This window comes from Paroedura picta, chromosome 5 (assembly GCF_049243985.1).
Source record: "Paroedura picta isolate Pp20150507F chromosome 5, Ppicta_v3.0, whole genome shotgun sequence".
Lineage (NCBI taxonomy): Eukaryota > Metazoa > Chordata > Lepidosauria > Squamata > Gekkonidae > Paroedura > Paroedura picta.
Genome location: NC_135373.1, coordinates 56021169 through 56046258, shown reverse-complemented (window position 1 = coordinate 56046258; position 25090 = coordinate 56021169). Strand labels below are relative to the sequence as shown.

The following is a 25090-nucleotide window of genomic DNA, read 5'->3' as shown; positions in this document are numbered from 1 at the left end:
TCAACTCTTGTTCTTCTTCAAGGACATTCTGTGGGGGACACACACAATATCTGCCTCTTCACAAAGCCAGATTGCATAGCAATTGTGCTAGAGTCCTGAGCAACTCCAGTGATAGTCACCAATCAGGCAGCTGTGTCCAGTGACATCCCTGTGAATGAAAGGCATGGGTGCAGCAAATCACTGCCCTCCAAACTGGCCATGTCATGTGGTACTCACCCACAGGCCCTTTTCCCACAAGTCTTTGTTGGAATGCACTTTTCTGCACTGGTTTTGTCTATGTGTCAGTGTATCTTTGACGCAGGAGCTTGCTGACTTCCACAGCACACCTGTGGAGCACTGTGCCACTCTAACTCTGGGATAGGCTAGTGTACAACCTAGTTAGCTCCCTGATACCTTTCCCCACCAGTGATTGCACGATCTGTCCCTTATGTTGTTGTGTAGATTAACCTCTTGAGTGAAACATCCACTTGGTACTGTTTTTGCATCTGTTGTGGTTTGTGGTGTTATAATCTTTACTTCCTTAAGGAGGATGAAATACTGTAACCTTTTGAATTGCCAGTCTGCTTTTTAGTATTTTGCTGTTTAAAACTTCTTATTTCCTGACTTTTGCAAGGTTGTTCTTCCTTCGTTCTTATTCACACAGATGTCCTCCTACTATATAATGCTTACCAGGCTAACTCTATGGATACTTATAAAGAAACACATTTGTAGCCATTAATCACAAAAATGTTTTTTGGGTGTGGCTTTATTATAAATTGCTTGATCTCAACTGCAATGTGGCAGATAAAGGCAAGCAGTTGTTTCCTGTGTACGGAACAGCCCACTTCTAATAGAAGGGAAAACTTTTCAGCTACACCTCTGATTAAAATATTTAAAGTTGTCGTTTCTCACAATATTCAAGGTGGCTAATGATACATTGGATGGCCCAGGTCAGCCCAATCTCATCAGAACTCGGAAGCTAAAAGGGTCAGCCCTGGTCAGAATCTTGATGGGAGACCATCAAGGAATTCCAGGGCAACTATGCAGAGGAAAGCAATGGCAAACCACCTCTGTTAGTCTCTTGCCTTGAAAACTCTACGGGATTGCAAAAAATTGTTTGCAACTTGAACAGTGCTTTACAAACAGAGACAATTATGCACTAGAAGGCATATGTACAATGAGATATGTCCTATAAAATCAAGCAGCAACCTTAATTACACCTAACAACCAGAAAAAAAATTAAAAAAACAAGGATACCAGGTATTTTAAAAATCCTACAAAATAGTTCTGGGTTTAAAACTTATTCCAGCCATCCTTAGAACAACAGTTCTAAAATGCCGCAACATGGACCTATCATAACAATATTCTGGGACAGAATATTGAGCAGGCATTGTGGAATGCAATTGGCATGCGGGGATTTAAGGAGAATAAAATCTTCCTTCCAAGAGGAAATATATTGTTGTTCATCTAAAACTTGCACTGTTTTTAGAGCTACAATAGCCTCTTGAACATATATATCAGCCTTGTAGTGATTCAAATTATTGCCTTATATTGATTTAAATCATGTTGCCAAGGGCTGCTTATTTTGATTTGCAGCATTTCTTCAAAATCTCAGACTCTGGCTTACTCATTTTCATTCTAGATGCCAGAGACTGAACCTGGGATGCAAAAGATGTGCTTGCCTGCTGATCTGTAAACCTCTTGCAACACTGCCCACCCACAGGCATCATGGGACTTGAGCTGTGTTGTGCTGGTTTTCAATTGATGATGATGACCAACTCATGCCAAGAGATCAGGGTGTGCTTGGATGATCATTTTGAACTGGAGAGTTTGTGTTTTGTACTTAGTGGCAGTCTCTTGGGAGTTCTCAGGAAAAGCAGCTGTAATTCTCTGTACTTTCTAAACATTCTGCTCTCCAATAGTTTTAGGTTCAAAGGGGTAATGTGGAGTTTGTCTAGATATTTTTGAAACGCAACTATAATTACTCAGTCTTTGTCCCAAGCAAAGAAGGTTTTTCAGTCTGTATAAAGTTAATTGATGCCAGTATTGGTGATTGTTTAAAAGTCAGGTATTCACATCTGGCCTCATAAAGCTGATAGTTTCACAGCCAGGATTATTTTTGGATTAAGATGGCAGCTTGGACAAAATATCCAGCTCTTTGTAGTAGCAGATGTGACATCTGAGCAACATATAATGAAAAGAGTGCATCTTTTACTAAACTGAATGAAGGTAATAGTTGTTTTCTCATAAAAACAATACGGAGCCTGATGTTTTAAGTAATTTAGAAGCAAAAAAAAAAAACCCATGGAGGTATTATTTCTGTTTGCAGACTATCTTGGGGTTGCTGTGTTTAAACAAAGCAGCACCAAGGTCAATTAAAACAGGAGATTAAAACAAACGTTGCATTGGCAGACAAATGTTAGTTTCTCTCTTGGGAATTAAACAGGGTCTGTACATGGCTCATGGAGAGATGAACAGGGCTGCCTATGCCCAGATATTAAGCCAATATCAAATCTGATTTTTTTTCAAAAATAAACACTTTATTTTTTAGATGTTGATAATGAAATTGTACATCTAAAGAAGAAAAATAAATCCAAGCAATGAGACTGTGTCTTAGTCCTAGGCAAATTAATCATGTGTTAATCACCAAGCATAAAAATAATACTAAACAATATGCCAGTTAGTTTGCTCAGTAAGAAGTGTCATTTACAGGAAGTTGCATAATCATTTTCCATAAAAGCAAAAGAAAATAACTTACTATGAAAAAAATAAGGTTTAGGTATACATAGACCTGTTTTCCTACCTGGGTATTTTGGAATTTATAGTTCTCTGAAGAGGCTAAGGATTGTTCAGAGAAATATGTAGACCTTCATCCTTATCCATGGTTCCTCTATATATTTGTGAAACAGCCTTTGGGGTGGTACGTGTCCGGCTGTCTAAGTTAGAATAGGGCCAATCAGGGTGCAGCCAGCAATGCTCGCTGCAGCCTGATTGGCCCTGCCCCTACAGCTCCCATCCTCCCTTCCTGGACGCTAGCCATGTTCCTCTCAGACATGCCAGAGACAGAGAGAGACACACAGAGCCCTGCCAGACCACACACAAACCCTCATTTCCTCCTCTCACTCCTGCTGCAAGGGAGGCAGACAGAGACACAGAGAGAGCCACCCGTGCTGCAACGGAGGGAGAGACAGACAGAGCTGCCCCAAACTGCACACCAGCCCTATTTCCCTCCTAATTACCTGCTATGCCATACCAACAGACACGCAGCAAGAGGGAGAGAAAGAGAGACAGAGAGATCTGCACCTGCCGGTGTCCCCTGGATCCTAGCGCCCATTGCATTCCTGCTTTACAATGGGCTTTCTTGCTAGTAAAAACATAATACCAGGATATTGGAAAAGAACAATGCCTGCTTAAATCTGTTATATAGAGGTATCCATAGAGAGGTCAAAGAAATGGAAAACAACACAGTTTTCCGCAAGCTTACCAATGAATTCTGTTTTGTTCTCATTCTTTTGCCCCTATAACAATAGTTAGTAGATAAATATTAGAGTTGCAAGCTTACCAATGAATTCTGTTTTGTTCTCATTCTTTTGCCCCTATAACAATAGTTAGTAGATAAATATTAGAGTTGCCAGCTGACAGTTGGCAACTGGAAGAATTTTGGGGAGACGGGGACTTGGGGGAGCTACCACCAGTTTGATGGCATTACATCACTTCCAGGGAAAACCAGGAACTGTCATCATGACACTATAAACCAGTGGACACAGTTACTGGTAATTCCTACAGCAGTATAACATCACTTCTGGCTTTTCCTAGGAATTAATGTAATGCTGTCATGCTGACTGGGATTTTCAGATGTTTTTTCTTTCACTAGTCTCTGGAGCAGGCTTTCTCATTCAGGGTTTCATGAAACCCTGAGGTTTCTGATGGCCCTAGAAGGGCTTCCTGAACGGGCGGGACTTAATTACTTGTATATCTTTTAAACATTTACCAGGGTGCATTACCATATATGGCCATGTCGATCTGCCTTTCCCTCCCAAAATGACCAATAATGGGCCTGGAGGGGGTGGGAAGAGGTTGGTGTGTACACAGCTCTGCTTCCCAACCATATTCAGCATGATCGTGCCACTTCTTAGGTTTCTTGAAGCCTGAAGAATGTTTCAGGGGTTTCTCAATGGTAAAAAATAAGTTGAGAAAGACTGTTCTGGAGCAGCAGTGGGCAATGGGAACTGGGGGTGGGAGATATCTGCCCCTCAATAGGTAAATGGTATCCCTAATAACCATATGCTCCATAGAGAATGGACACTGAGATATAGTGATATTTAAGGTGATCGTTGATAATATTTCGGTTGTTAATAATAATATTTTAATATATTTCCCTTTGTTTTTGACATTATCTAGAATACTGGACTCTGTCTATTGCATCAAATGCAATACATTTCCCCCAATAACAGTTGGGTTTTGTTTCCCATTAACTTTAGAGGACATTACATCCCATGTTCAGTAATGCTTGAATGTTTTCTGGAAACATAATAAATACTGATCTCTAATAAACACTCTGTGCCATCAGAACACAATACATTTTCAAGCAAATTTATACAGCCTTTCAATATTATAATTTGCTTCCCTTCCAACATAAATGAACATAAATTGTCAAATTCCAGAGGATACTAATTCACAGTCCCACCTATTAGAGCTCCTTTCATAATATATATGTACCTATACATTAATATATTTTGGTCATTGACATGGATAATGATCATCCTAAATATATTTGAACAGTTAAAGATACTGTTTCTTTAATCGTATTTCTGTATTTACATGGATAATATTTCTCTTACTGTTTATTCTGAAAACAGTTAAATAATAGTTTGCCTCAATTAAGAAATGTAAAAATTCAGGCACCAAGGGTGCTATACAGTTGATTACAATCATGTAGCTTCTTTGTATCATTCTTCAAAGGTCACTTAGGGGTAGTCTCGCTGATTCTTGGACCCTGCCCAAATATCCATGGTGGTATCCCAGAATCACTGTCATCATACAGTGCCCCGGCTTTCATTGCCAGGGCCATTCAACGGGTGGCCATCACGCTGTGTGAGATGAGTGGTCACCATCATTAGAAGATGGTGGCCAGAGTCCTGGATGGAACAGGCTGCTGTTGAGCTAGTTGCCCAATCTCTGGATTGGGCAATCATGAGTGGCTGTTACTTTGAGCAGGCAGGCAGATCCTGGACAGGACAGGTGTGAGCAACAGCAACAGCTTGCTCTTTTTCCTCTTTCCCCCCCTTGTTCTGCTGCTCCCCAGCATGGGCCCCAGGGTCGCTGTCCCTATTTCCCATTAGTAAAGACTGCCCTTGAAATAACTTGGTGGCTGGCAAATTTGCAGAAAACAGAAGTGCATAAACATGACCTTGGACTCTGAAAGCAGCCAGATTGCACCTAAATGAGAATTACTTGACATAAGTATTTAAAAATTCCAGGAATATATCAAAAGTTTTTGCGTGTATCATCTTTTCTCCACAGCATGTAAAAAAGACCTGAGTAGTTTTTGCACAGTAGTCACATCAGAGTGCAGAGTAAGGACTGCAGTTGGGGTTTGAAGAAATCTCAATATCAGACCTAAGATCTAAATTTTAGCTTTATAACATACTGTCAGGTACATAAAAGAGTAGGCTAGCATGTCTGAATTGATTTTCACTGTGCAACTTAAATCTATCAGAGGGTTTCTGCAGGTGTAAAGATTTCTGGCCCATGAAGTGTGACTTTATCACCTCCCCCTCCAGCTGTTGCTTCAAATCCCTCTGCCTGGCAGTTCCTATTCTATTACTTGGTTGTGTTTGGCCCATCGTGGTATTCTATATCTTAAGGTAGACCTGGAAAGGTTATGTCTGTGGGTATTAGCTTCTGCCTATTGCTGAACCAAGATGTGGGAGGCAGGCGGAGAGTCACTGGAAAGTGTGACACTGTGTGCACACTTCTTTTGGCATGCTTCTATGTGCATGCACTTCTAAGGTGACAGTGTAGTGACATTTAGACCATGTTGATTTACATTAGAATGCCTCCAGTGCATAGCTAAGAAAATTATGTGGCATCATAGCTGCTAGGGATGATAAGAAAGGGTTTATCAATTGCTTCTACAACTACTCTTCTGTTATCATCCTTGTAGCTAGGATTGCATTGGATTGTGGCTACACTATGCAGGCATTAACCCTGGTGTTACACTAGGGCTACAGTTGGATAAAACATTTATCTTCCAGTTCTTCATCTGTAAAATGTAGACGGCATTCTTTGTTGTGGTCCCAAAATATTGTGTTGCCAAAAAGTGAGAATTCTGCATAACATTTAATAGATTGGGGGGGGGGTTGTTTTGTTACAATTCATGTGAAAGAAACCTGATGGCTGACCACAGAAGAAAGGAATGCATCCATCTACTCTAGGCAGCCTGTATTATATACATGGCAAGTATTTTAGTAATAGCCAGGCAAAGGTAGATAATTTCTCCTAGAATACTTGGGTGTTTACATTAGTTTTGGCCCATTATAATAGCCTGACCTGCCCAGCTTAGCTTGAGACCATCAGAACTTGAAAGCTAAGCAGGGGCGGCCACAGTTAGTAAGGTGGGAGACCACCAAGGAGCGCTGGGGTGGCTATGCAGAGGAAGGCAATGGCAGACCACCTCCACTTGCCTCATGGATGTAGTCGCCATGATTTGGTTGTGACTTGACAGAATAATCTTTTCATTGATCCATTGGCTTTGGAGCAAGCTGATGGTAATTTGAAGACTGGGGGGGAGGGGGTAGAAAGGGAACAGTTAAAACCAGGGGCTTCAGAACTGCCTGCTTGTTTTTCATCTGTATGCCCAGCTTGCAGGCTTATGACTGGCATAAATAACAATAAAGACAGTCCAATAGTGGAATTGTTTTAAATTGCTGTTACAAAATGCTATTAAATCCTAAACATGGATTAAGATGACTTTTTTTCTTTGCTGCATAAATTATAAATGGTTGCCTGCACATTCAGAATTTAAGAAGCAAAACAGCAGTGTGCTTTTGGAATTATATTACATTTGTCTATACAGAAATATTTAAAAACTGAATAAAGCATTTTTAAAAACTGAATATTGCACTCAAATATTGGGAAACGTGCCAATAATAAGAAAAATATTTCCGTCTGTTTCTTAATAATCCTTTGTAATTCACAACATAAATATCTTAGGTCTGATCATCATTTTAACCTTTTTAAAAGGCTGTCTATAACCACTTGGAAAGTCATCTGAAAGTCCAGACCACGTGCCCCAGAAAATCCCATTTCGAACACCTCTGTATTTTTTGTGATAGTATTTGCCATTGAGGTTGGCAGCCATGCAGGCATCAAACCACCAGCCAGAGCTGTAGTATGCCCCACAGTTTCCAGTTGAATACCTGTCATTGTCTCTGTCTGCGGTGGTGAAAAACTTTTGATCATGGTTGTAACGCTTGCTGAAGTGCAGGGCATCCCCTGCTGTGCCAGTGTAACCGCTGATGCTCAGGCGGTATTTGAGAAATTCATTGGCCACATAGAACTGATCATATTTTGCATATCTTCTGACTCCACTGAAATCCTCAAGTTCAATCCTCAATTGCATTTCCTTGCTTTTGGACAGGAGGTGAATTTTATCATTCCCCAACCAGAATTCTCTGCTGAGGTTTCCAAAGCCATTCTTGTATTCATTCCATGTTCTGTTGAAGTTTGTGCTGCCATCCTGACGAAACTGGATCACTGTCCAACCACCTCCCATAGATTCCATGTCACAATAAACTTCGAAGCTATCATTTGTTGGATCAGGAGAAATTCTGTAGATTCCATTGTGCCTTTTGCCCAAGGCAAAATAATCAGCACAATCTCTTTGTATCAGCTGCATTACTGGGTACAAGGAGGAAAAGACAGTATAGAAGTTTAGGTATTTTTCATTCGTTCGTTTTTACTATTTATCTAAATCTAGCAGCATAATTTAAAAGAAAGTAACCAGAATTCCATAGTAGTAAACTCTTTTCATGTTGCTGTGCTTTTCAGTCCCAGAAAATTAGATTTCTGGTGTTCCACGTGTAAAATAAAGGGAACAAATTGCCTAGAAACACGCAAAGCATCCATATTTAGAAAGCATACGCCTGCCTTCCAATTGTTGCCATGCTTTAAATAATAAACAAATAAATGCCATCAAGCCCTGCCTGACTTAATGGTGAATAAAAGTGAACCTTGGGGTCTTCAAGGCAAGAGGTAAGCAGAGGCCATTTGCCATTGCCTTTCCTTCCTCTTTAGTGGTGTCCCACCCACATACTCATCATGTTCAAACCTCCTTAGCTTGGCTTCTGAGCTCTGACTACCTCGGGCTAGTCTGAGCTTTTCAATGCTGTAAAAGAAATCTGTATTGCAGATTTAACCCAAAGAGTGAACAGGTTTTGGCTTGGTTTAGGAACCCCCTTGCTAGTTCTCCCTTCTGTACATTTTGCTTACCTTGACCCACCTGTTATCATTTGCTCTTTTTCCAAACCTCATTGTTTTCTGCCTCTCAACACCACCCCATTGCTGCTGCTTCTCCTTTCTCCTCCTCCTCCCACATACACTCCATGTTTTGACATTGGTTCACAGGCATGATTTAGACTGCAAATGCCTCTTTGGATGTAATAGCAGGCAACGGTTTATGCTAAACAGGTAGTAACTAATTTAGCAGAAAGATGGGTGAAGGGGAGAACAGAGCAGAAATTCAGCTAATGCCAAACCATGGTGAGGCACCCAGCATGTTCAGGCCAAAAGGCGGAATCCATACCAAGGAATCTCCATTAGTACCCCTTTTTAATAAAATATATTGAATCCATTGACATATACTACCTAGACCTTTAGCAACAAATGCTTTTTGAAAAATAATATAATTAATTCTTATATTCCTATGTAAGTCTGGAATTTTTACACCAGATTTTGGAGATTATGTTGGAAACAGCTTTCTGTGCGATGTCTCCTGACTTTTGAGGCTGTAAACAGGAACTCTCTTCACCATAGCGTTAGTGAGATAGACAAGGACACTGACCACTCACCTTTGATATCACTGAACTATCCCTAGAGGGTAATTTCCTGTTTCCCCAGTCTCTTCTTCCTCCTTCTCCTCCATCTCTCAAGCCTGCAACATGATGGAAGGGAGATGCCTCAAGCATCTCTTTCCATCCAACTATTTAGATTAGAGTAGGAACCTTATGTTTACCTCTAAGTATGTAGTATTATGTTCTTTATTAAATAGTTCTTAGTAAGTACCACGTTTGTGAACGTGTCTTTCTTTGTTGCTTTCTGATCACATGCACTCTGCCTCCCGCTGCGTTAATTGCCATACCAAGGCACTCTGCTAACTTTCTGGATATTAACACTCTACCAATGCTTAATATCCTTAAAATTATTTCCTAAGTAAAGCGACTCTTAACTGTGTACAACTGAAATATAGCCGTCCACATAATTTTCCCATCATGTTTGGTCTGTGTCAGCTATCAACTTAATCTGGTGTCTCCAGCTTCATTGACATTTGAGAACTTTCTTACTCAGCACTAATGACTGACCTCATTGCAAAGCACACACAAAAATATTTTATGAGATTGGCTTAGAGTTGGCTATTGTTGCCTATTGTTTTGTAGAGGTGAGGAACATCACTGTTTTTTCCTTTCTGTTGCATATTATTGTGCGCATTTAACACTATGACACTGAATGTGATGCAGTTTAAGAGAATGTCAGTTGTTTCCTGTAAAAGTGATATTGCATAACCACTGAGGTTTTACAGTGGAAATGAATGTGGGCAACATGAACATAACGCTTCTTCCTCTCACCAGTTCATTTTGTACAGAAAATATTTCTTCCAGGTGTTTCCTGAAGATTATAAACCCATTTATATCTCTGTATACTTGGTACGAATATTGTGCATACAGGCTTTAGAAATGACATGTTCTTAACACTTGTGTGGAACATAATTCTGTCGTAGCAGCATTTGGTCAGCGGACTGGAACCCACAGGCGATTTCCGTACAAGCAAGGAGAGTGATTGATGTCTATTTCCCAGCTCCTGTTGTACCCTGACTTCCTCCTCATGCTATTTCTGGGGGTCCCCCATCCCTCGTGAACAGCATGTGGGGCATTCTGAATTGTAGCTGGGGGAGGGAGGAGAGAAGATGCATTCCACTGATGGAAATCAGCAGAGGCTTTGAGCAAGATCTAAACCCATATACTTACAAAATGAAGAGAATAGTCTTTAAGATGTTAAATTTTTAAAAGACATTTTAATTTTTTTAAGAAATTAAATTTCTTCTTAATGTTTGTGTGACACCAGGTTTTTGAGAGGAGTAGGGGAGGCACTTGGATACAGGGTCTCTGACTATGCAGAGCAGCATTCTTTTAATGAGGCATTATTACTATTTTCCAGCCACTGATGCTAAGTTTCAGATAGGGAAATAATTTTCTTTGGAGCACACATTTCCCCCTCTCCCTTCTTCCTTCGTTCCCCTCAGGCTTTTCTACACTTCTTTCTTATTCCACAAAGGGAACATTTTTGCTCAACCCCACAACCTGCCAAATTTGTCATCTGGGTCTTTTTTCTTTGTCAAAATACCAAAGGGACCCACAAGTTCAAAAAACATTGTGTACCCTTGTCGTAGCTACCAAGAGTGTAGCTCTTGGTGTAGTGGTTAGGAGTGCAGACTTCCATTATGGCGAGCCAGATTTGATTCTATGCTCCTCCACATGCAGCCAACTGGGTGATCTTGGGCTCTCCACAGCACTGATAATGCTGTTCTAACCGAGCAATAATATCAGGGCGTTCTCAGCCTCACCTACTTCACAGAGTGTCTGTTGTGGGGAAAGGAAAGAGAAGGCTACTCTAAGCCACTTTGAGACTCCTTCGGGTAGAGAAAAGTGGCATATAAGAACCAACTCTTCTTCGTTCAGGTAGATAAAATTGGCATATATTAGCATATTCTTCCTCTTGGCATATTCTTCTTCTTGGCATATTCTTCCTCTTCTACTACACCATACTGGCTCTATGAATCATGATTTTAAGAATAATAATTAAGTATGGATAACCCAGGCTAGCCTGATCTTCCGATCTCAGAAACTAAGCAAGGTCAGCCTTGGCTACTATTAGGGTGGGAGACCTCCAAGGAATACCAGGGTCATGACAAGGAGGCAAGCATTGATAAACTATATCTGAATGTCTCTTGCCTTGAAAACCCTACAGGGTCACCATAAGTCAGCTGTGACTTGATTTGTAGCCCTTTTTATTGTATTTACTTGACACTGATTGTAGCTAGTGAGATATGTAGTAGAACTTAATTGGCAACTGTCTGAATGGGCTCATCTGTCACTGAGATAATTTTTGGAAAAGCTAGTTCATTCAAACAGTGTCTTTAAGTATTCTCTTGACACACAAACCAGGAAACTGCCAACAGTATCAAATCCCTTTGAATCTAGTGCACTATCCTGATTTAGTTCAGGAGTATCTATGTATTTCATTTGGAATAGCCTTATTTGTATGAAATGCCCATCAGGGTAATAGTCATTACTAGGAAGCTGTTCCAGCACTTTGCCATTTTTCTAGTTTTCTTTAACAAAGTTTACTAGTCTTCATAATAAGTTTTCTATTTCTTAGCAGGGTTGGGGTTTTGTTTTATATTAATTTATTATTAGGTAATTGACAGTTCCCTGTATCATGATACTCAAGTCAGGTCCAGAATATTTGAGAACTGATCTTCACATCTTGTAGCTGTTTCAGATGATCTTTGGAAAGAATTACAATTATGCTGGAAGATAAAATCTACACCAATTATAATTTTTCTCCGGCAAAAGTGATTATGTACCCATTGGAGGGGGACTGATGACGATAACTGTTTTAAATACAGTCCTCAGAGTGACATGGTTTGAAAGAAATAATATCCAAAGTAAACTTTCATTTTACATTGTTTATATATATATGACATCTTGCCAAGATTCCACTGTTAGTATAGCACATGTCGTCCATTTGGGATACATTAATACTGCTGAGGTTCAGGCATGTGCAGCTGTAAAACATCATTTATGTCCTCCATCGTAAGTGTATACCTGTCTGTATATTCCCAAATGCATATAATGTGACACGTTATTCATTGTTTTCTAGGGCAGATCAAAATAATATTCTTGCTTGGTTTTCTGTATTTCTTGTGAACATCAAAAGTTCAGTGTAAAATTGGGGCAGGCAGTGATTTTGCTGTGAAGTCAATGTTTTAAAGTAAAGGTGCATAGCAGTGACAAAGCATGCATGAAATATTGGTCAGATGTCCAGTTCCAAAGCAACAGGGTTGAGGAAATCTAGATATCTGTTAGAATACCTTTCTAGCACTAAAATCCTTTTTCCTACATATTTTCTCTGAACTGAAATGATAGTTTTATCCAGAAGCCATGATGAATGCAGGCACCAGTGCCCAAAGTCCAATCCATTGAGTCATAGAATCATAGAGTTGGAAGGGGCCATACAGGCCATCTAGTCCAACCCCCTGCTCAACGCAGGATCAGCCCAAAGCATCCTAAAGCATCCAAGAAAAGTGTGTATCCAACCTTTGCTTGAAGACTGCCAGTGAGTTGATGGGCTTGAGAATGCTGTAACTGCTTAGGATGGTGCTGCCATTCCAGTTCTAGGCTTGTGAAAGCGGATAGTGCAAAGCAACAGGTAACAGTAACTAGTAGCCCCCAATGAAGATACACAATGTGATATGTGTCAACAAAGGATGCAGTGCACTGGGCCCAAATGAATGTTGCAGTGCAGGTGTTGCATGTCTGCATCAGCAGCATATACATATAGCTGCTTTCAAATATGGATCCTTTTCCCTTCAGTGGGTCAAGAGTTTTTGTTTTACTTTACTAGAGACAGCTCAGAGACCTATGATGCCAAGAATTCAGGATCTAAAATATTAAGTGGAAATTTAAAATATCTTCTTATAGTTTTGTTTTAAGTTTTGCTTTTGTTGTATTTGTATCCTGATTCTTGATTGGGTTGCTCACAGGAGTTCATAACATTCATAGGACACAGGAAATTTCACTTAGCCCCTTAAACTTCAAAATCATAGCTTAAGGTCCTTTTGTTGTGTTCGATAAAACATGCAATAAGTTTTGCCCCCATAATCTGCCTCACTCTCTGTTTTACAGGTTCTACAAGAAATAAAATATGTTGAGCAGGAGAGGGAGCTCAGATTAGAAAGAAAGTCTGCATCTAAAGTTTAGTTGTGCCAGTTTCTTATCCAACATATTAGGATCGATCTCAGCTGAGTTAACAAGTCTCCTTGCTCCAAAAGGAGCTTATGCTGTATTGTGCTAGACCACTTTTATGCCTTCCATTTTACTAATCTGTTGACCTTCTCATAGCCCAAGATTTCCTAGTTCCAAAGAACATTGATAGAACACCTCCTAAAACATGACCTTCCTTTTGTTTTTAATATGTTTAAAGCAATACATTAAACATAGCGCCAAGTAGAACATGAAACTCTGCAGACAGAGCAGACTTACTTGTATTTGGTTGTTCGGCTGGGCAGTTTGAAGAACATTTGTGATCCAAACTATTCACAACAAATGTAAGATTGGCAACTTTGCTGTCAACGTAGTTTTCCACATTGTCCATGTTGATGAGGTTCATTTGCTCCAGCTGACCTTGTAACAAGTGGATCTTGGTCTTTGCATCCTTCAAGCTAACCGACAGCCTGGATACCTTATTCTGCAGTTCTTGCACTCTGTTGTCTTGTAGGCTGTTGTGGTCCAAAGGATTCTCTGTTTCAGGTGGCAGGGACTCACTGTCTGCTTCTTGGTTGTCATCAGCTTGCAGTTTGCAATCTTGGCAGGTCTTTTTCAAGTTGTTTACCACTTCCTTAAGGCTCTCTACTTCTTTCAGGGTTTGCTCGATCAGTTGAAATTGCCAAGGTAGCTGGATGGTCACTGGTGGCAAGGTGATCTGGTGCAGGCATTCCTCTCCTCCTTCAGCACATTTCCTGATGGGTTTGAGCTTGATGGGACAAGCATCAGTCTCTTTTTCTTCTTGGGCACTGTTGGTTCCATCATCCATCAGGCCAGAGCCATTTGAAAAAAGCAGCACGGCTGCCTGGAGCAAGATCAAAAAAACAAACCTCATCTTTTTGGAGCAGCTAGCCCAGTGAGGAAGTATGCAAAGCTTCGGCAACAGTTCTACTGGGTGGCTGGTTGCTGCTGCCGAATTATCAGTCTGCCTGCCTGCACTGTTCTAGGAAAAGGGCGGGAACTGATTGCATCACAAGTTGCAGAGATATTAACAGCTGAGTGCAGTAGGTTGCTGTGGGACATGCCAAAACCTTATTAAATGTGATTTTTCAGCACTTGTCTGGCAGAATCAAAGCTGAAAGTGATGCAGATTTTCACCTTATGTGATTTTTAAAATTTTCTAATTGCTCTTCAGTATGCTTTTCATTTGGAAACTAAAAGTAAGAACTCCTATGCTTGGTGCTTTGAACTCTTTTTTGGAATGGTTTTGCAAAAATAAAGTCTCAATAAGCAGCAAAGAGAATGTGTTTAGTTCAGTGGCTTGAAAACTGAATTTTAAAGAACGGTGGGGTGTTTCGGCAGAGGTTCTTCACTGAGAAGGTAGGAATAGTTGATATGTTCACTGAAAGACAGGTCACTCCCTGCAAGCCTGTGCTAGCCCCACAGCAACGGTTAGGTATGTTCTAGCGTGAGTACTTTGTCCATATGAGGTGCAAGAGGCCTTTCCAAGACCCCATGTGAGCTGTATACTCCAAATCATTCCCCATAATCTGCAAGGGTTTCTCAGGAGACAAATGTGTGTGGGTACCACAAAGAAGGAAAGTTTGAAACCTGATCAAACTAGATTGTTTCCATCAGATGTTGCTCAGAGGGCTCCTTTCATAGAGAAAGAAAAGGGGGGTGGACAAAATTATATCAGTTATATTGCATCCCTTTCTTTCAGGAATCTTTAAAAAGGGGTGATTACTCGCATCTGACAAGCTGAACATTTCAGAATATTTGAGGATCAATTGTTTTTCCAATATTTATGTTAGGTGTGTAGCAACTGATGGGGGGAATAGCATTGTCTGGAGCAGCTTTGCTTATTGTGGAATAGAACCATCCCTGTTAGGTTGTGTAGGTGTCTCATCAGTAGTACTGTGACTTTTCACTTAATTAAGATATTTATAACAGCTTTTCTTCCCCATAGGGACCAAAAGCAGCTTATAACAGTGTTCTCTCCTACTTCATTTTCTCCTCACAACAGCCCTTTAAGGTAGGTTTAGCTGAGGGGGAAAGACTGACCTATGGTCACCCAGTTAAGTGTCCATGGCAGTGTAAGGATTTGAACCTGAGTCACCCAGATCCAGACTGCCAAGCTGTGCTATCATTAGGGAAGGGCACAAACTAGTTCATGAACCAAAATTCATCACTAATTTGGCCTGGTTTGTAGCCCTCAAAGTGATGTTCAGAGAAAGTACCTTCCCCAGGATCTTGTCCAGTTCCCTGTGTCTTTTTAAGACAGGGTGGGTCTGCCTGTCAGCTGTTAGGCTTAAATGGCTACAAGCCATTTAGCCTCACAATTTCACTCTCATTCACTTCCAAGAGGGGGGGAATGAAAGGGGCCACTGAAATGGCTCACAGACATTACAGCCTAACAGCAGGGTATGTGAGCCCATCAGCTGTTAGGCTGTAATGACTGTAATCCATTTAATCCCCTGGTTTCACCCCCTCCTCTGCTTCCAATTGAGGAGAAATAAAAGAGAGGTTAAATGTCTTACAATCTAACAGCAGGGCAAGTATGCCTGCCTGCTGTTAGGCTTAAATGGCTGACATCTATTTAACTCCTCTGTTTCACTCCTCTCCCCTACCCACTTCCAAGCAGTCAAAGGAACAGCTGAAGTGACTTGCATTACAGCCTAACTGCTGAGCTGCCAGCCATTTAACCCTTCCAGAGTGATCCTCCCCCTTTCAGCTGTGGAGGTCCAAACTGCCTGTTTGGTTTGGGAAAATTCTGGTTCAGTTCAGGAGGTATTGAACCCCAAACTGGAATTTTGAAGTTTGTGCCCATTCCTAATATCCCCCTTTAATTGAATCACCACAGCTCATGCCAAATTCTAATACCAGAGGGGAGAAGATGAAGAGTTGGTTTTTGTATCCTGCTTTTCACTGCCCAAAGGAGTCTCAAAGCAGATTGAAATTGCCTTCCCTTTGTCTCTCCACAACAGACTCCCTATGAGTTAGGTGAGTCTGAGAGGACTGCTCAGTCAGAACAGCACTATCAGGCTGTTCTGGGTGACAAGTCTAAGGTCACCCAGCTGGCTGGATGTGGAGGAGCAGGGAATCAAACCCGGCTTGCCAGATTCAAGGCCACTGCTCTTAACCATTACACCATGCTGAAGGGGAGCCCTTCTTGCTGTTCTTCTTGCTCAGGTGGCTTTATGGAGCCATAAAACTTGGAGAAAACTCATAAAGAAAGGGGAACAATTTGGAAGGGTAAGCTTGACGTTGGGGACGACAGTACATGGCAAGACTCAATTGAAAGTAAATATTGTTGGATTTTAGCTGAATGTATTTCCAAGTAAGGATGTTCTTGGTGACAACAAGAGGTCCACTTCACACATTGCTGTTTTAGCAGGGTGGCCTCTTCACAAGATATAACTCATTCCCTACTTATGTGTCTTTCAGCAATGTGGAGCTTCCTGTCCACTTGAGAAAAATATTTCAGGAGGTTTATAAACCTTAGAGTTGTAAAAACTCTACATTGCAACTTTTCCCCACACCATATCTGGAACATATACCAGTCAATTCTTTTAATCCAAGTTTGTAATCACCTTCCCTCAGACCCACTATTTCTTTTCAAAACGGTGTCTTTTCCAGTACATTCTAAAAACATGTGCTGTTCACAAAATGGGAAACACTCTCTTAATCTTTACACAGTGAAAAAGTTATGGGCCCCTTCAGGGATATCTAGGAATGGGAGCTTGTCTTCTGTGTTCTTCCTGTTATCTTTGCTTAAGAATCTCCTTCCTTCAACATTCCTTCACTTGGTTTCTATAGATACACTCTCCTTAAGGGAAGCAACTTTCCGCCTTGGATGCCTAGATTCATTGCCAAATTCAGTGATAAAGAAAAAATGTTAAAGACAAATTTTAACCTGAACTAAATTTAACTGTACAGAATAAACAACAGTGAATTGTTTTCTTACAAGCTAAGACAGACGAAATAATTTGTCTGTGAAAATAAGCCTGCTTTTTGTTAGTTGGTTTGCTAGACTATCTCAGTGGCTATGAAAGCCCTTTACTGATCTGTTCACAATATATGGATTTATTTATTTAATTAATTTCTGCCTTGCCTTTGGATCCCCAGTGGGGACCCAAAGTTGCTTACCTCATTATCCTCTCCTTTTTATCCTCACAACAACCCTGGGAAACAAACTTTGAGTCTGCTGACACCTTTATGGCCAACAACATTTTATTCAAGGTATAAGTTTTGAGGTGCATGCACACTTCTGCAGTCCCCCTTCATTGGATTATGCAGCAAATTGGAGAGGTTAGACTTAGAGGGAGATAGGAGGAAGTTGATCAGGTCTGCTGGGCAGAAGATTGCTCTTTGCTCTGTATATGCCACAGCATCTTGCCGTTCTGCTCATGTTGAGCAATGAGGGATTCACTACTGGTTTCTCTGGCTGCATTCATACACTCCTCCCTCCTTTTTAGATCAACTCTTTAAGCCATAGTCTGTTTGCTGGGCCAGGGCTCTGTGTGCCACCTAGTCAGAGGTTTGGCTTGGCTTCAGCTGTGGGCTCCTGTTCTCTACCATCCCACCCCTCCTTTTTTAATCTTCTATCTCTCTGCTGAGGGGCTTTGGGTGTTTGATGGACTCAGGGCTCTGATCCACCAGCCTCTCTGCTCACACCAAGTGGTGGAGTATAGCTGGTGGGCTTCTTAGCTGAGAGCCTACATTTAAAACCTCCACCTCTTCTTTTTTGATCTGTTTTTCTCCTGGCGGGTTTTGGATGTTTGGTGGACTCAGGGCTCTGATCCACACAGTTTCTGCATTCATGCTAGGTGGTGGGACATAGCTGCTGGGTGCCTCAAATGAGTGTCCATATTTATACACCACCACCCACCCCTACTTTTTTGATCTTCTGTCTCTCTTCTTTGGGTTTTGAGCGTTTGTTGATTCAGCACCAAGGTTAGCCACCCTTTGCCCCAGGGCTTACTTGTCTTACTGCCAGGCTAAGCCCAGTGTCTTTCATTGGGCAGCCAGCCCCACCGTGATATGGTGAGCACACATGGGCAGCTTAAAAATGTCAGTGACCAAGTGATTTGCAAATAAATTATCTTTCCTGCTTTAGTATTTGTTTTTGAGAGCATCCTATAATTGACACAAGAGTAAATACCCAAGCCAGTGGGCTACTTTCTTGTAAATCCTTTAGATCAACATGTAAGGCTGGAGAGGGGTTATTTCCAAAGGCAAAAACAGCAGAAAGTGTTTGTCACTTAAGTCTGGCTCTGCCCACCTTCTGCCAAGCTCTCCCCACATATGCCAGGCTGTAGTACTTGAAGAGCCAGGAAGCGCTGGTTTGAGGGGACATTAACAAGATAAGGAAAATGCCCCTCATAACTTTCATCCTGCTTCCCACAGCTACGAGTCTCCTGCCCATCCTCTTTGATTTCTTCCAGTTCACCCAGGGGAACAGAGGAGAGAAGGCAGTCACAAAAGAGGTGCTCGGGTGTAGAAGGGACGCTTGGCAACCAGGTGTTCCATTTTCTCACCATGGGCTTTTGCTACTAACTGGAAACTAAATGTAGCTTGAAGAATAAAGGTAAAGGTAAAGGTATCCCCTGTCCAAGCACTGGGTCATGTCTGACCCTTGGGGTGACGCTCTCCAGCGTTTTCATGGCAGACTCAATACGGGGTGGTTTGCCAGTGCCTTCCCCAGTCATTACCGTTTACCCCCCAGCTCACTATGAACCAAGCGCTAAATGGTTGTGAAAATAATCAACCCTGATCTTTTACAACACGGATAATGTGACCGAGGAACAGAACTACTTTAAAAGCTTGGAGAAAAATGTCTGAAAACATGAAGCAAATTGCCAATGAAAAAATGGCCATTGTTTTAGTGGAAGATTTCTTAAACAGGCAGAACATGGTGGTGTTAGCAGAAAAGAGTTGTAGGATCCAATTTCGAAATAATTTAAAAAAACTATAGCAGATTATTTGCCTGACTCGATGTGAATTGTTGGATTGTGTTTGTAAGAAGAAGATGAACAATGGCAATTTCTTTATTGTATTTAAAACAAGTCAAAACAAGTTCCTAGATTTAATATGTGGAAATATTTAACTTGTTTTTGTACCTTCTTCAGTGACTCTTATATTCAAATTAAGAATTTTTTATGTTATATAGTTGTCAACTTTTCTTGTCTTTTAAAATAAAATAATTTCCCAGCCCTGTCAATTCTCCTCTGTGTTTCACCCAATTTTCAGTGAAGAAGATTGTATTTGCAAACAGTAGCTAGGGTCTTTTGAACACCAATGAATTGTTAAATTGTATTTACTGGATAACCTCCATTTTGACTTCATGTAGAATTCCATTTCTATTGACCTGTGTAGTACAAGTTGTTACAGAAGTCATTCCCTATTATGCATTTTTCTTATTGGAAGGGTTTGTCAAGCATTGAATGACTGAAAGATTGCCTCACAAAGCATGAAAAACGTAAATAACTCATGATTGTCAATTTTGTTAATTTGCAGTTATTTTATGCTGGAAAAATCCCTGGAACCAGAGTATCTGAGCTGAAGGCAAAGTATACCCTTCTCCATGAGTCACTAATAAGGTAAGTTATTTGTTAGCTTTTTTGTATGTTCTCCTGGTAAATCCTTAAAGAATCATTTCACACATTCAAAAGTTTTGTGTTTGTTTGTGGCTAATGAACAGACCTGGGAGACTGTCTTGGCATAACAGTTCTCTAATATTTTCATAGAAACGATACATATACTTAACTTGCATGTATTTTTTCATATTGTTAATAGACTTCGTTTTCATTCAAGGTCTGTCTGTTTCATCACAAGTACCAATGTTAAGCATTAAAAGGTAAAGGTAAAGGTATCCCCTGTGCAAGCACCGAGTAATGTCTGACCCTTGGGGTGACGCCTTCTAGCGTTTTCATGGCAGACTCAATACAGGGTGGTTTGCCAGTGCCTTCCCCAGTCATTACCGTTTACCCCCCAGCAAGCTGGGTACTCATTTTACCGACCTCGGAAGGATGGAAGGCTGAGTCAACCTTGAACCGGCTGCTGGGATCAAACTCCCAGCCTCATGGGCAAAGCTTTCAGATGGCTGCCTTACTACTCTGCGCTACAAGAGGCTCTAATGTTAAGCATTACCAGCTATTAAAACAAAGGCAACAATCCTCTACTTACATATACAATTTAACCATGTTTTGAAGATTCTAGCCTTAGATATTAAAGTTCTCTTTTATTCTGTCTACACAAAAGAAGTAAAATCTCTCCATAATCCAGATAACTAAGTATATAGTCCTGTCCTCCCTTCTCTCTGTGTTGTCTTCAGTCCTCCCACTTCAAAATTTAGAGTGTGAGTTCAACAGTGCAGGAATCAGTCATTTGATTTGTCTGTAAAGCATTTTGTACATTCATGGCACTAACATTTCCTTTCATAACAAATGCCATGGTTGCGTGTCTGTCAGAAAGTGAGTAAAATGTGGCAGTGCTGGGAGTTTCCCACTTCGACCCACCATGTTATTGCCTAGTGGAGTCTGATAACTTTGAATGACAGGCTGTTTGAACAGAATTCTATTGACAGTCAGTTAAGCAATATCAGTTGGGAACTGACAGCTGAAGAGGCAGTTAAACACTGAAGGTGGACTGGGAAGGAGGCTAAGAAAATGAATGGATCAAGGAGAAGCACCATTCAACCCAAAAAAGGGGAATAGCCTCTAGTAAATGAAGTGATCCCTGCCCAGTTAAGAAGGAAAATAGCTTGTAAGAAAGAGGAGTTATCCTGGTTTGTAAAGGATTTTGGAAACTTGGTTATAGTCATATAGTTTATAGCCATTTAGATTTTATTGTTTATAGCCAAAGGCCATTACAGGATATATAAAGTTGGTTATATGTACCTGCCTTCTAAACTTTAGGTGTCAGTCAAACTCAGAAATCTATTCTTGAGAGTTTAAGCACAAACTGAAAAGAAAGTATCTCCTCAAAGACCTTGTTGGCAACAAATTATCAGGTGTTTGTGAGAAGTTATCTCAGTATCTTTCCACTTCACACATTCCCCACCTGATTCCACCTGACCTGTTCTTCTCCAAGTTAAATAAATAGCTCCTTGTGTGCCATTTCAAAAACAGAAGGTGGGCTGGACCTACATCAAAATAATAAAGTGGTGGGACAACAATATACAAATAAGAAGAAAATAAAAAGGAGCTGCTCAGCAAGAAAGAAAACAGAAGGAAAAATCCTGCATGTGAGGGAGGAAAGAAGGCGAGATTGTCATACCCACATAAGTGACCTTTCAAATAAAAACAAAGACAGACTTTTCTCCATTTATATAACCAGGACTAAACATATTCATTGCTCTTCAAGAGGCTTTTAATGGGGAAAGCAGTTGAGTGTCTGTAAGGAAGGTCTAGGGCAGGGGTAGTCAAACTGCAGCCCTCCAGATGTCCATGGACTACAATTCACTGGCAGGGGCTCATGGGCATTGTAGTCCATGGACATCTGGAGGGCAACAGTTTGACTACCCCTGGTTTAGGGGAATCCCCTTCAAACTTTAGTGGGTACTACTGACTGCAGAGAGCCAATAAACACACTGAAGTCAAATGATAGAAAAAAGGAAAGGATCTATTTGGAAATATTCCAGAGATACATCAAACCATAGAATCAATACAGCTATAGTGTGACAGAAAGCAAAGGGGGACCCTTGTCTATTCCCATCTCCCTCTCTAGCTGGGAGAGAGGTGAAGTTCAGATGTGATTTACAATATTCATTTTTACTTTGTTTTGTTTTCTAAATATGTAGCTCAACTATTTTGTTTTATTTCAGTTTACAGGCATCAGAGATTAATCTGTTGCAAGATGCCAAACGTTTCACTGTTGAAGTGGAAGAGCAGCAGCAGGAACTGGAAAAGGCTGACCAGTTTCCAGAAGGATCCACATCTGAAGTGTCCAAACTGAGACAGCAGTACCTGAGATATCTTAATGAGTATAATGCAATTCAAGAAAGAGAGTATGAAATCCAGTACAAGTTGAACAGGTAAATAATATTGGCGTTATCATTACAAAGTATGTGAAGTATCATCCAGGCTAAAGACCCTGGCGTCTGTGTACACATGCACTTGAGAGGAGAGGGGAAGTAGAAGAAAAACAGAAGGCAATGGATTGTGCTGAACCAGTTGCCAACAGGCCTAGGAGGAAATGTCCCTTTAATAGAGGTTTAATATGTGGAAATATGCAGCTGAAACTTTTCATGATATGAAGGTAAATAACATCACTTGGTAAATTCCCATTAGGCCTCTATTAAAGGGATTGGACATTTTTTCCCTCCAGATTAACTAGCAAACCTGATGATTGTTTATGAAAAGTCCTAGGTTTATGCATGTGAAGGCCAATTGCAGAAACCTTACTGTAACATGGTGGGAATCTGTAGCTGGACCTTATGCTTGAGACATGGTAATGGGATGCACTGAGAGGAGCCACATCATCAGCTATTTTGTACCCATTTCTTCATAGCAAAACTGGGACTTAATGTAAAACAATGGGAAGAAGAGTCTACCCATTCCAAAAAAAATATAACAAACAACACCTCACCAGTATTTTTCAGGCATATTTGGCATCAGGTTGTCCAGCAGAGTCCCAACAGAACCTGTGAGGAGAGTTTTCCCACAGGATCAGCTTCTTTGTGAGATCCTTTGGGTGACCTGGTTTTAAGAGACTACCTAAAGAGTCCCAACTAAGCTGCCTCTCAGCTGTTTTTTGAAATTTTGTCATTGTTTTTGGTTTGTTTATTTATTTATTTGTTTGTTTGTTTGTTTGTTTTGGTCAGTTCAGGCCTATTGGACCTGAAAAATTTGAGATTCCTGAAAAATCCCGCATCTGAAAACTTTACTGGTATTGGGATCCGGTGTCACATTAAAGACTATGCCTGGCGGTTGCTGACACGATCTTCAGAACACACATAGGCAATGATAACCAATCAACTGTTGTGTTCAGGCCAGTGCCTGACTTTTACTCTGCCCAGGAGTTTCTGAGAGACCCAGAGGCGATAACAAGATAATAAACAAAAATAATTAGCTAACCAATCCACAATAGGTCTCAGAGCCAAGTATTTTGCACAAGGAAGCTGGGAAGACCAGGACTCAAGGTCTGCAGGCTAGGCAGGTAACAGGAAAGATCTTCCTCTGTAACTAAACATTATATTAGTAACCAGGCACAGACAATACTCTGTTTTACTAAGAGATTTGGAAGGCAGAACAGTGGCTGTGAAAAATCCTTCTACAAATAGGCTTTGCCCCTATCTTTGCTTTTATCACTGGCAGTCTTCAGGCAGCGGCTGGACAGATACTTATCCTGGATGCTTTAGGCTGAACCTGCATTGAATGGGGCTGGACTAGATGGCCTGTATCGCCCCTTACAATTCTATGATTCTATCAGCTTAATTGCTCAAACCAGGTGTTCTTTATTACTCAGGTTCTTGGTCCTGCATCAACTCTGTGTCAGAAACCAAGACTAAGTGGTGCTAATAGTCTCGCACTCCTCTGGCTTTCCTGAGCTATAAATCCTACCTTCCGTCTGCAACACTTTGCTGGCTCTGGAGACCCTGATGTTGAGAGGCAAACTGATTTCTGTCCCCTGCCAGAAAGAACAACCCTCGCCCCCTGAGGCTTTTTTAGCTGATTCTTACTCCAAATTCAGCTGTTCAGACAGGCATTCTACTGGTTCAGCTCCTGATTCCTCCATCTCATCTCCAGAGGAAGAGGCAGCTGGCTGACCCATGACATCCAGCTTTTTTCGGATATCCCCAAAAATTTTCAGATCCAATAGAACTGAACCGAAAAATCCTGATAAAAAATGTCTGCACACTCCTGTTGTGGGTATGAGTTACAGCTATTGTGCAGTGTCAGTGGGGAGGCAGGAAAATTTGGTCTGGATCCATAGGCTTCCAATTTTCCCTGCTTGATGATTATCCCTAGTTGCCCATGGCCCAATATATCAGATCTCAATGAGAATAGTTTTACTCCCAGTTTTCTTCCTACAACCAGCTCCTTTCACCTGTGCCGCCATAAGAGAAAGTGGATAACATCAAGGTTGCCTAATAGCTAAAATGCCTTTTAAAGAAACTTTTAAATATAACTGTCCTTCTAAATTAATGCATAGACTCTCCCCTAACCTTCTGCACTCATGTATCTTGAATATGAGTCCATCCCAAGGAGGCAAACCTTTCTTGGAAATCTTGTATCTGGGAGGCAGTTCCCTAGCCTTCCATAATTAGGGGAGGTATATGTATGGGGTGCAGAAAGACCACAAACTGGGGGGGGGGGACTTTCTAAACATCTAACAATTATTGAATTTGCAAAGTGAAATGTTGAGTAGGTAGAAACCTGTTAACTGAATAAAACAACAACAACATGCAAGTAGGAAATAAGTACATTTTGGACTTACAAGTGGACTTTACACATTTATTTAAAATACTAGCTTCAAAGCCCATTTATAAAAATGGGGTTTGAAAGGGGAAAAGGGGGAAGAGTAAGGGACACGCTGCCACCCGCCCACCCTGTGTCCCAGAGGCTCCTTTGAAACGCGGCCCCGCGCTCCTCCCCCCGAAGCTGAGATAGAACTGCAGGCTCACTCACCGGATTCGCGCTGGTCCTGTCTGTGAAGGGGCCGGGCGTGGGCAAGGAGGGCGGGCAGCACGGAGGAGAGGCGGCACCGGAGAGCCGGCTGCTGGGCAGCCCCCTCCCCGAGGCTTTTTTCCGTTTGCTGGCTGGCTCGGGGAACGGCGCAGCTGCTGCTCGTGGGGCTCGGGCGTCCGGCTGCAGGAAGGCAGCTCGGACTCCGGCTGTCCCGCA

At 41.2% G+C, this 25090-nt stretch overlaps 2 protein-coding genes across 8 annotated transcripts in view; one reads left to right on the top strand and one right to left on the bottom strand.

Moving 5' to 3' along the window:
• Positions 1-25090, top strand: part of CCDC146 (coiled-coil domain containing 146) — an 82659-nt gene that overhangs the window by 13745 nt on the left and 43824 nt on the right. For 5 of the 7 annotated variants that reach the window (XM_077338065.1, XM_077338062.1, XM_077338061.1 and 2 more), the window contains exons 3-4: positions 19761-19843; positions 22069-22278. In XM_077338065.1, the coding sequence (XP_077194180.1) occupies positions 19761-19843; positions 22069-22278 (293 nt within the window). Of the gene's footprint in view, positions 1-19760; positions 19844-20867; positions 21031-22068; positions 22279-25090 lie in introns of those variants that run through there. The other 2 variants (XM_077338068.1, XM_077338067.1) reach the window with 2 other exon arrangements.
• FGL2 (fibrinogen like 2) lies at positions 2530-14336 on the bottom strand. Its single transcript, XM_077338060.1, has 2 exons — positions 13521-14336; positions 2530-7881 (listed from the first exon to the last, which is right to left on the bottom strand). The coding sequence occupies exons 1-2, from the start codon at positions 14134-14136 to the stop codon at positions 7175-7177; spliced, it is 1323 nt and encodes a 440-aa protein (XP_077194175.1). The 5' UTR covers positions 14137-14336; the 3' UTR covers positions 2530-7174.

Bases quoted from the DNA above. Each gene is read 5' to 3' on its own strand.
- FGL2 (XM_077338060.1), bottom strand. From the start codon at position 14,136: ATGAGGTTTGTTTTTTTGATCTTGCTCCAGGCAGCCGTGCTGCTTTTT. The intron at 7,882-13,520 runs GTAAGTCTGCTC...CCTTGTACCCAG, and splicing joins AGCCGAACAACCAAATACAA to TAATGCAGCTGATACAAAGA.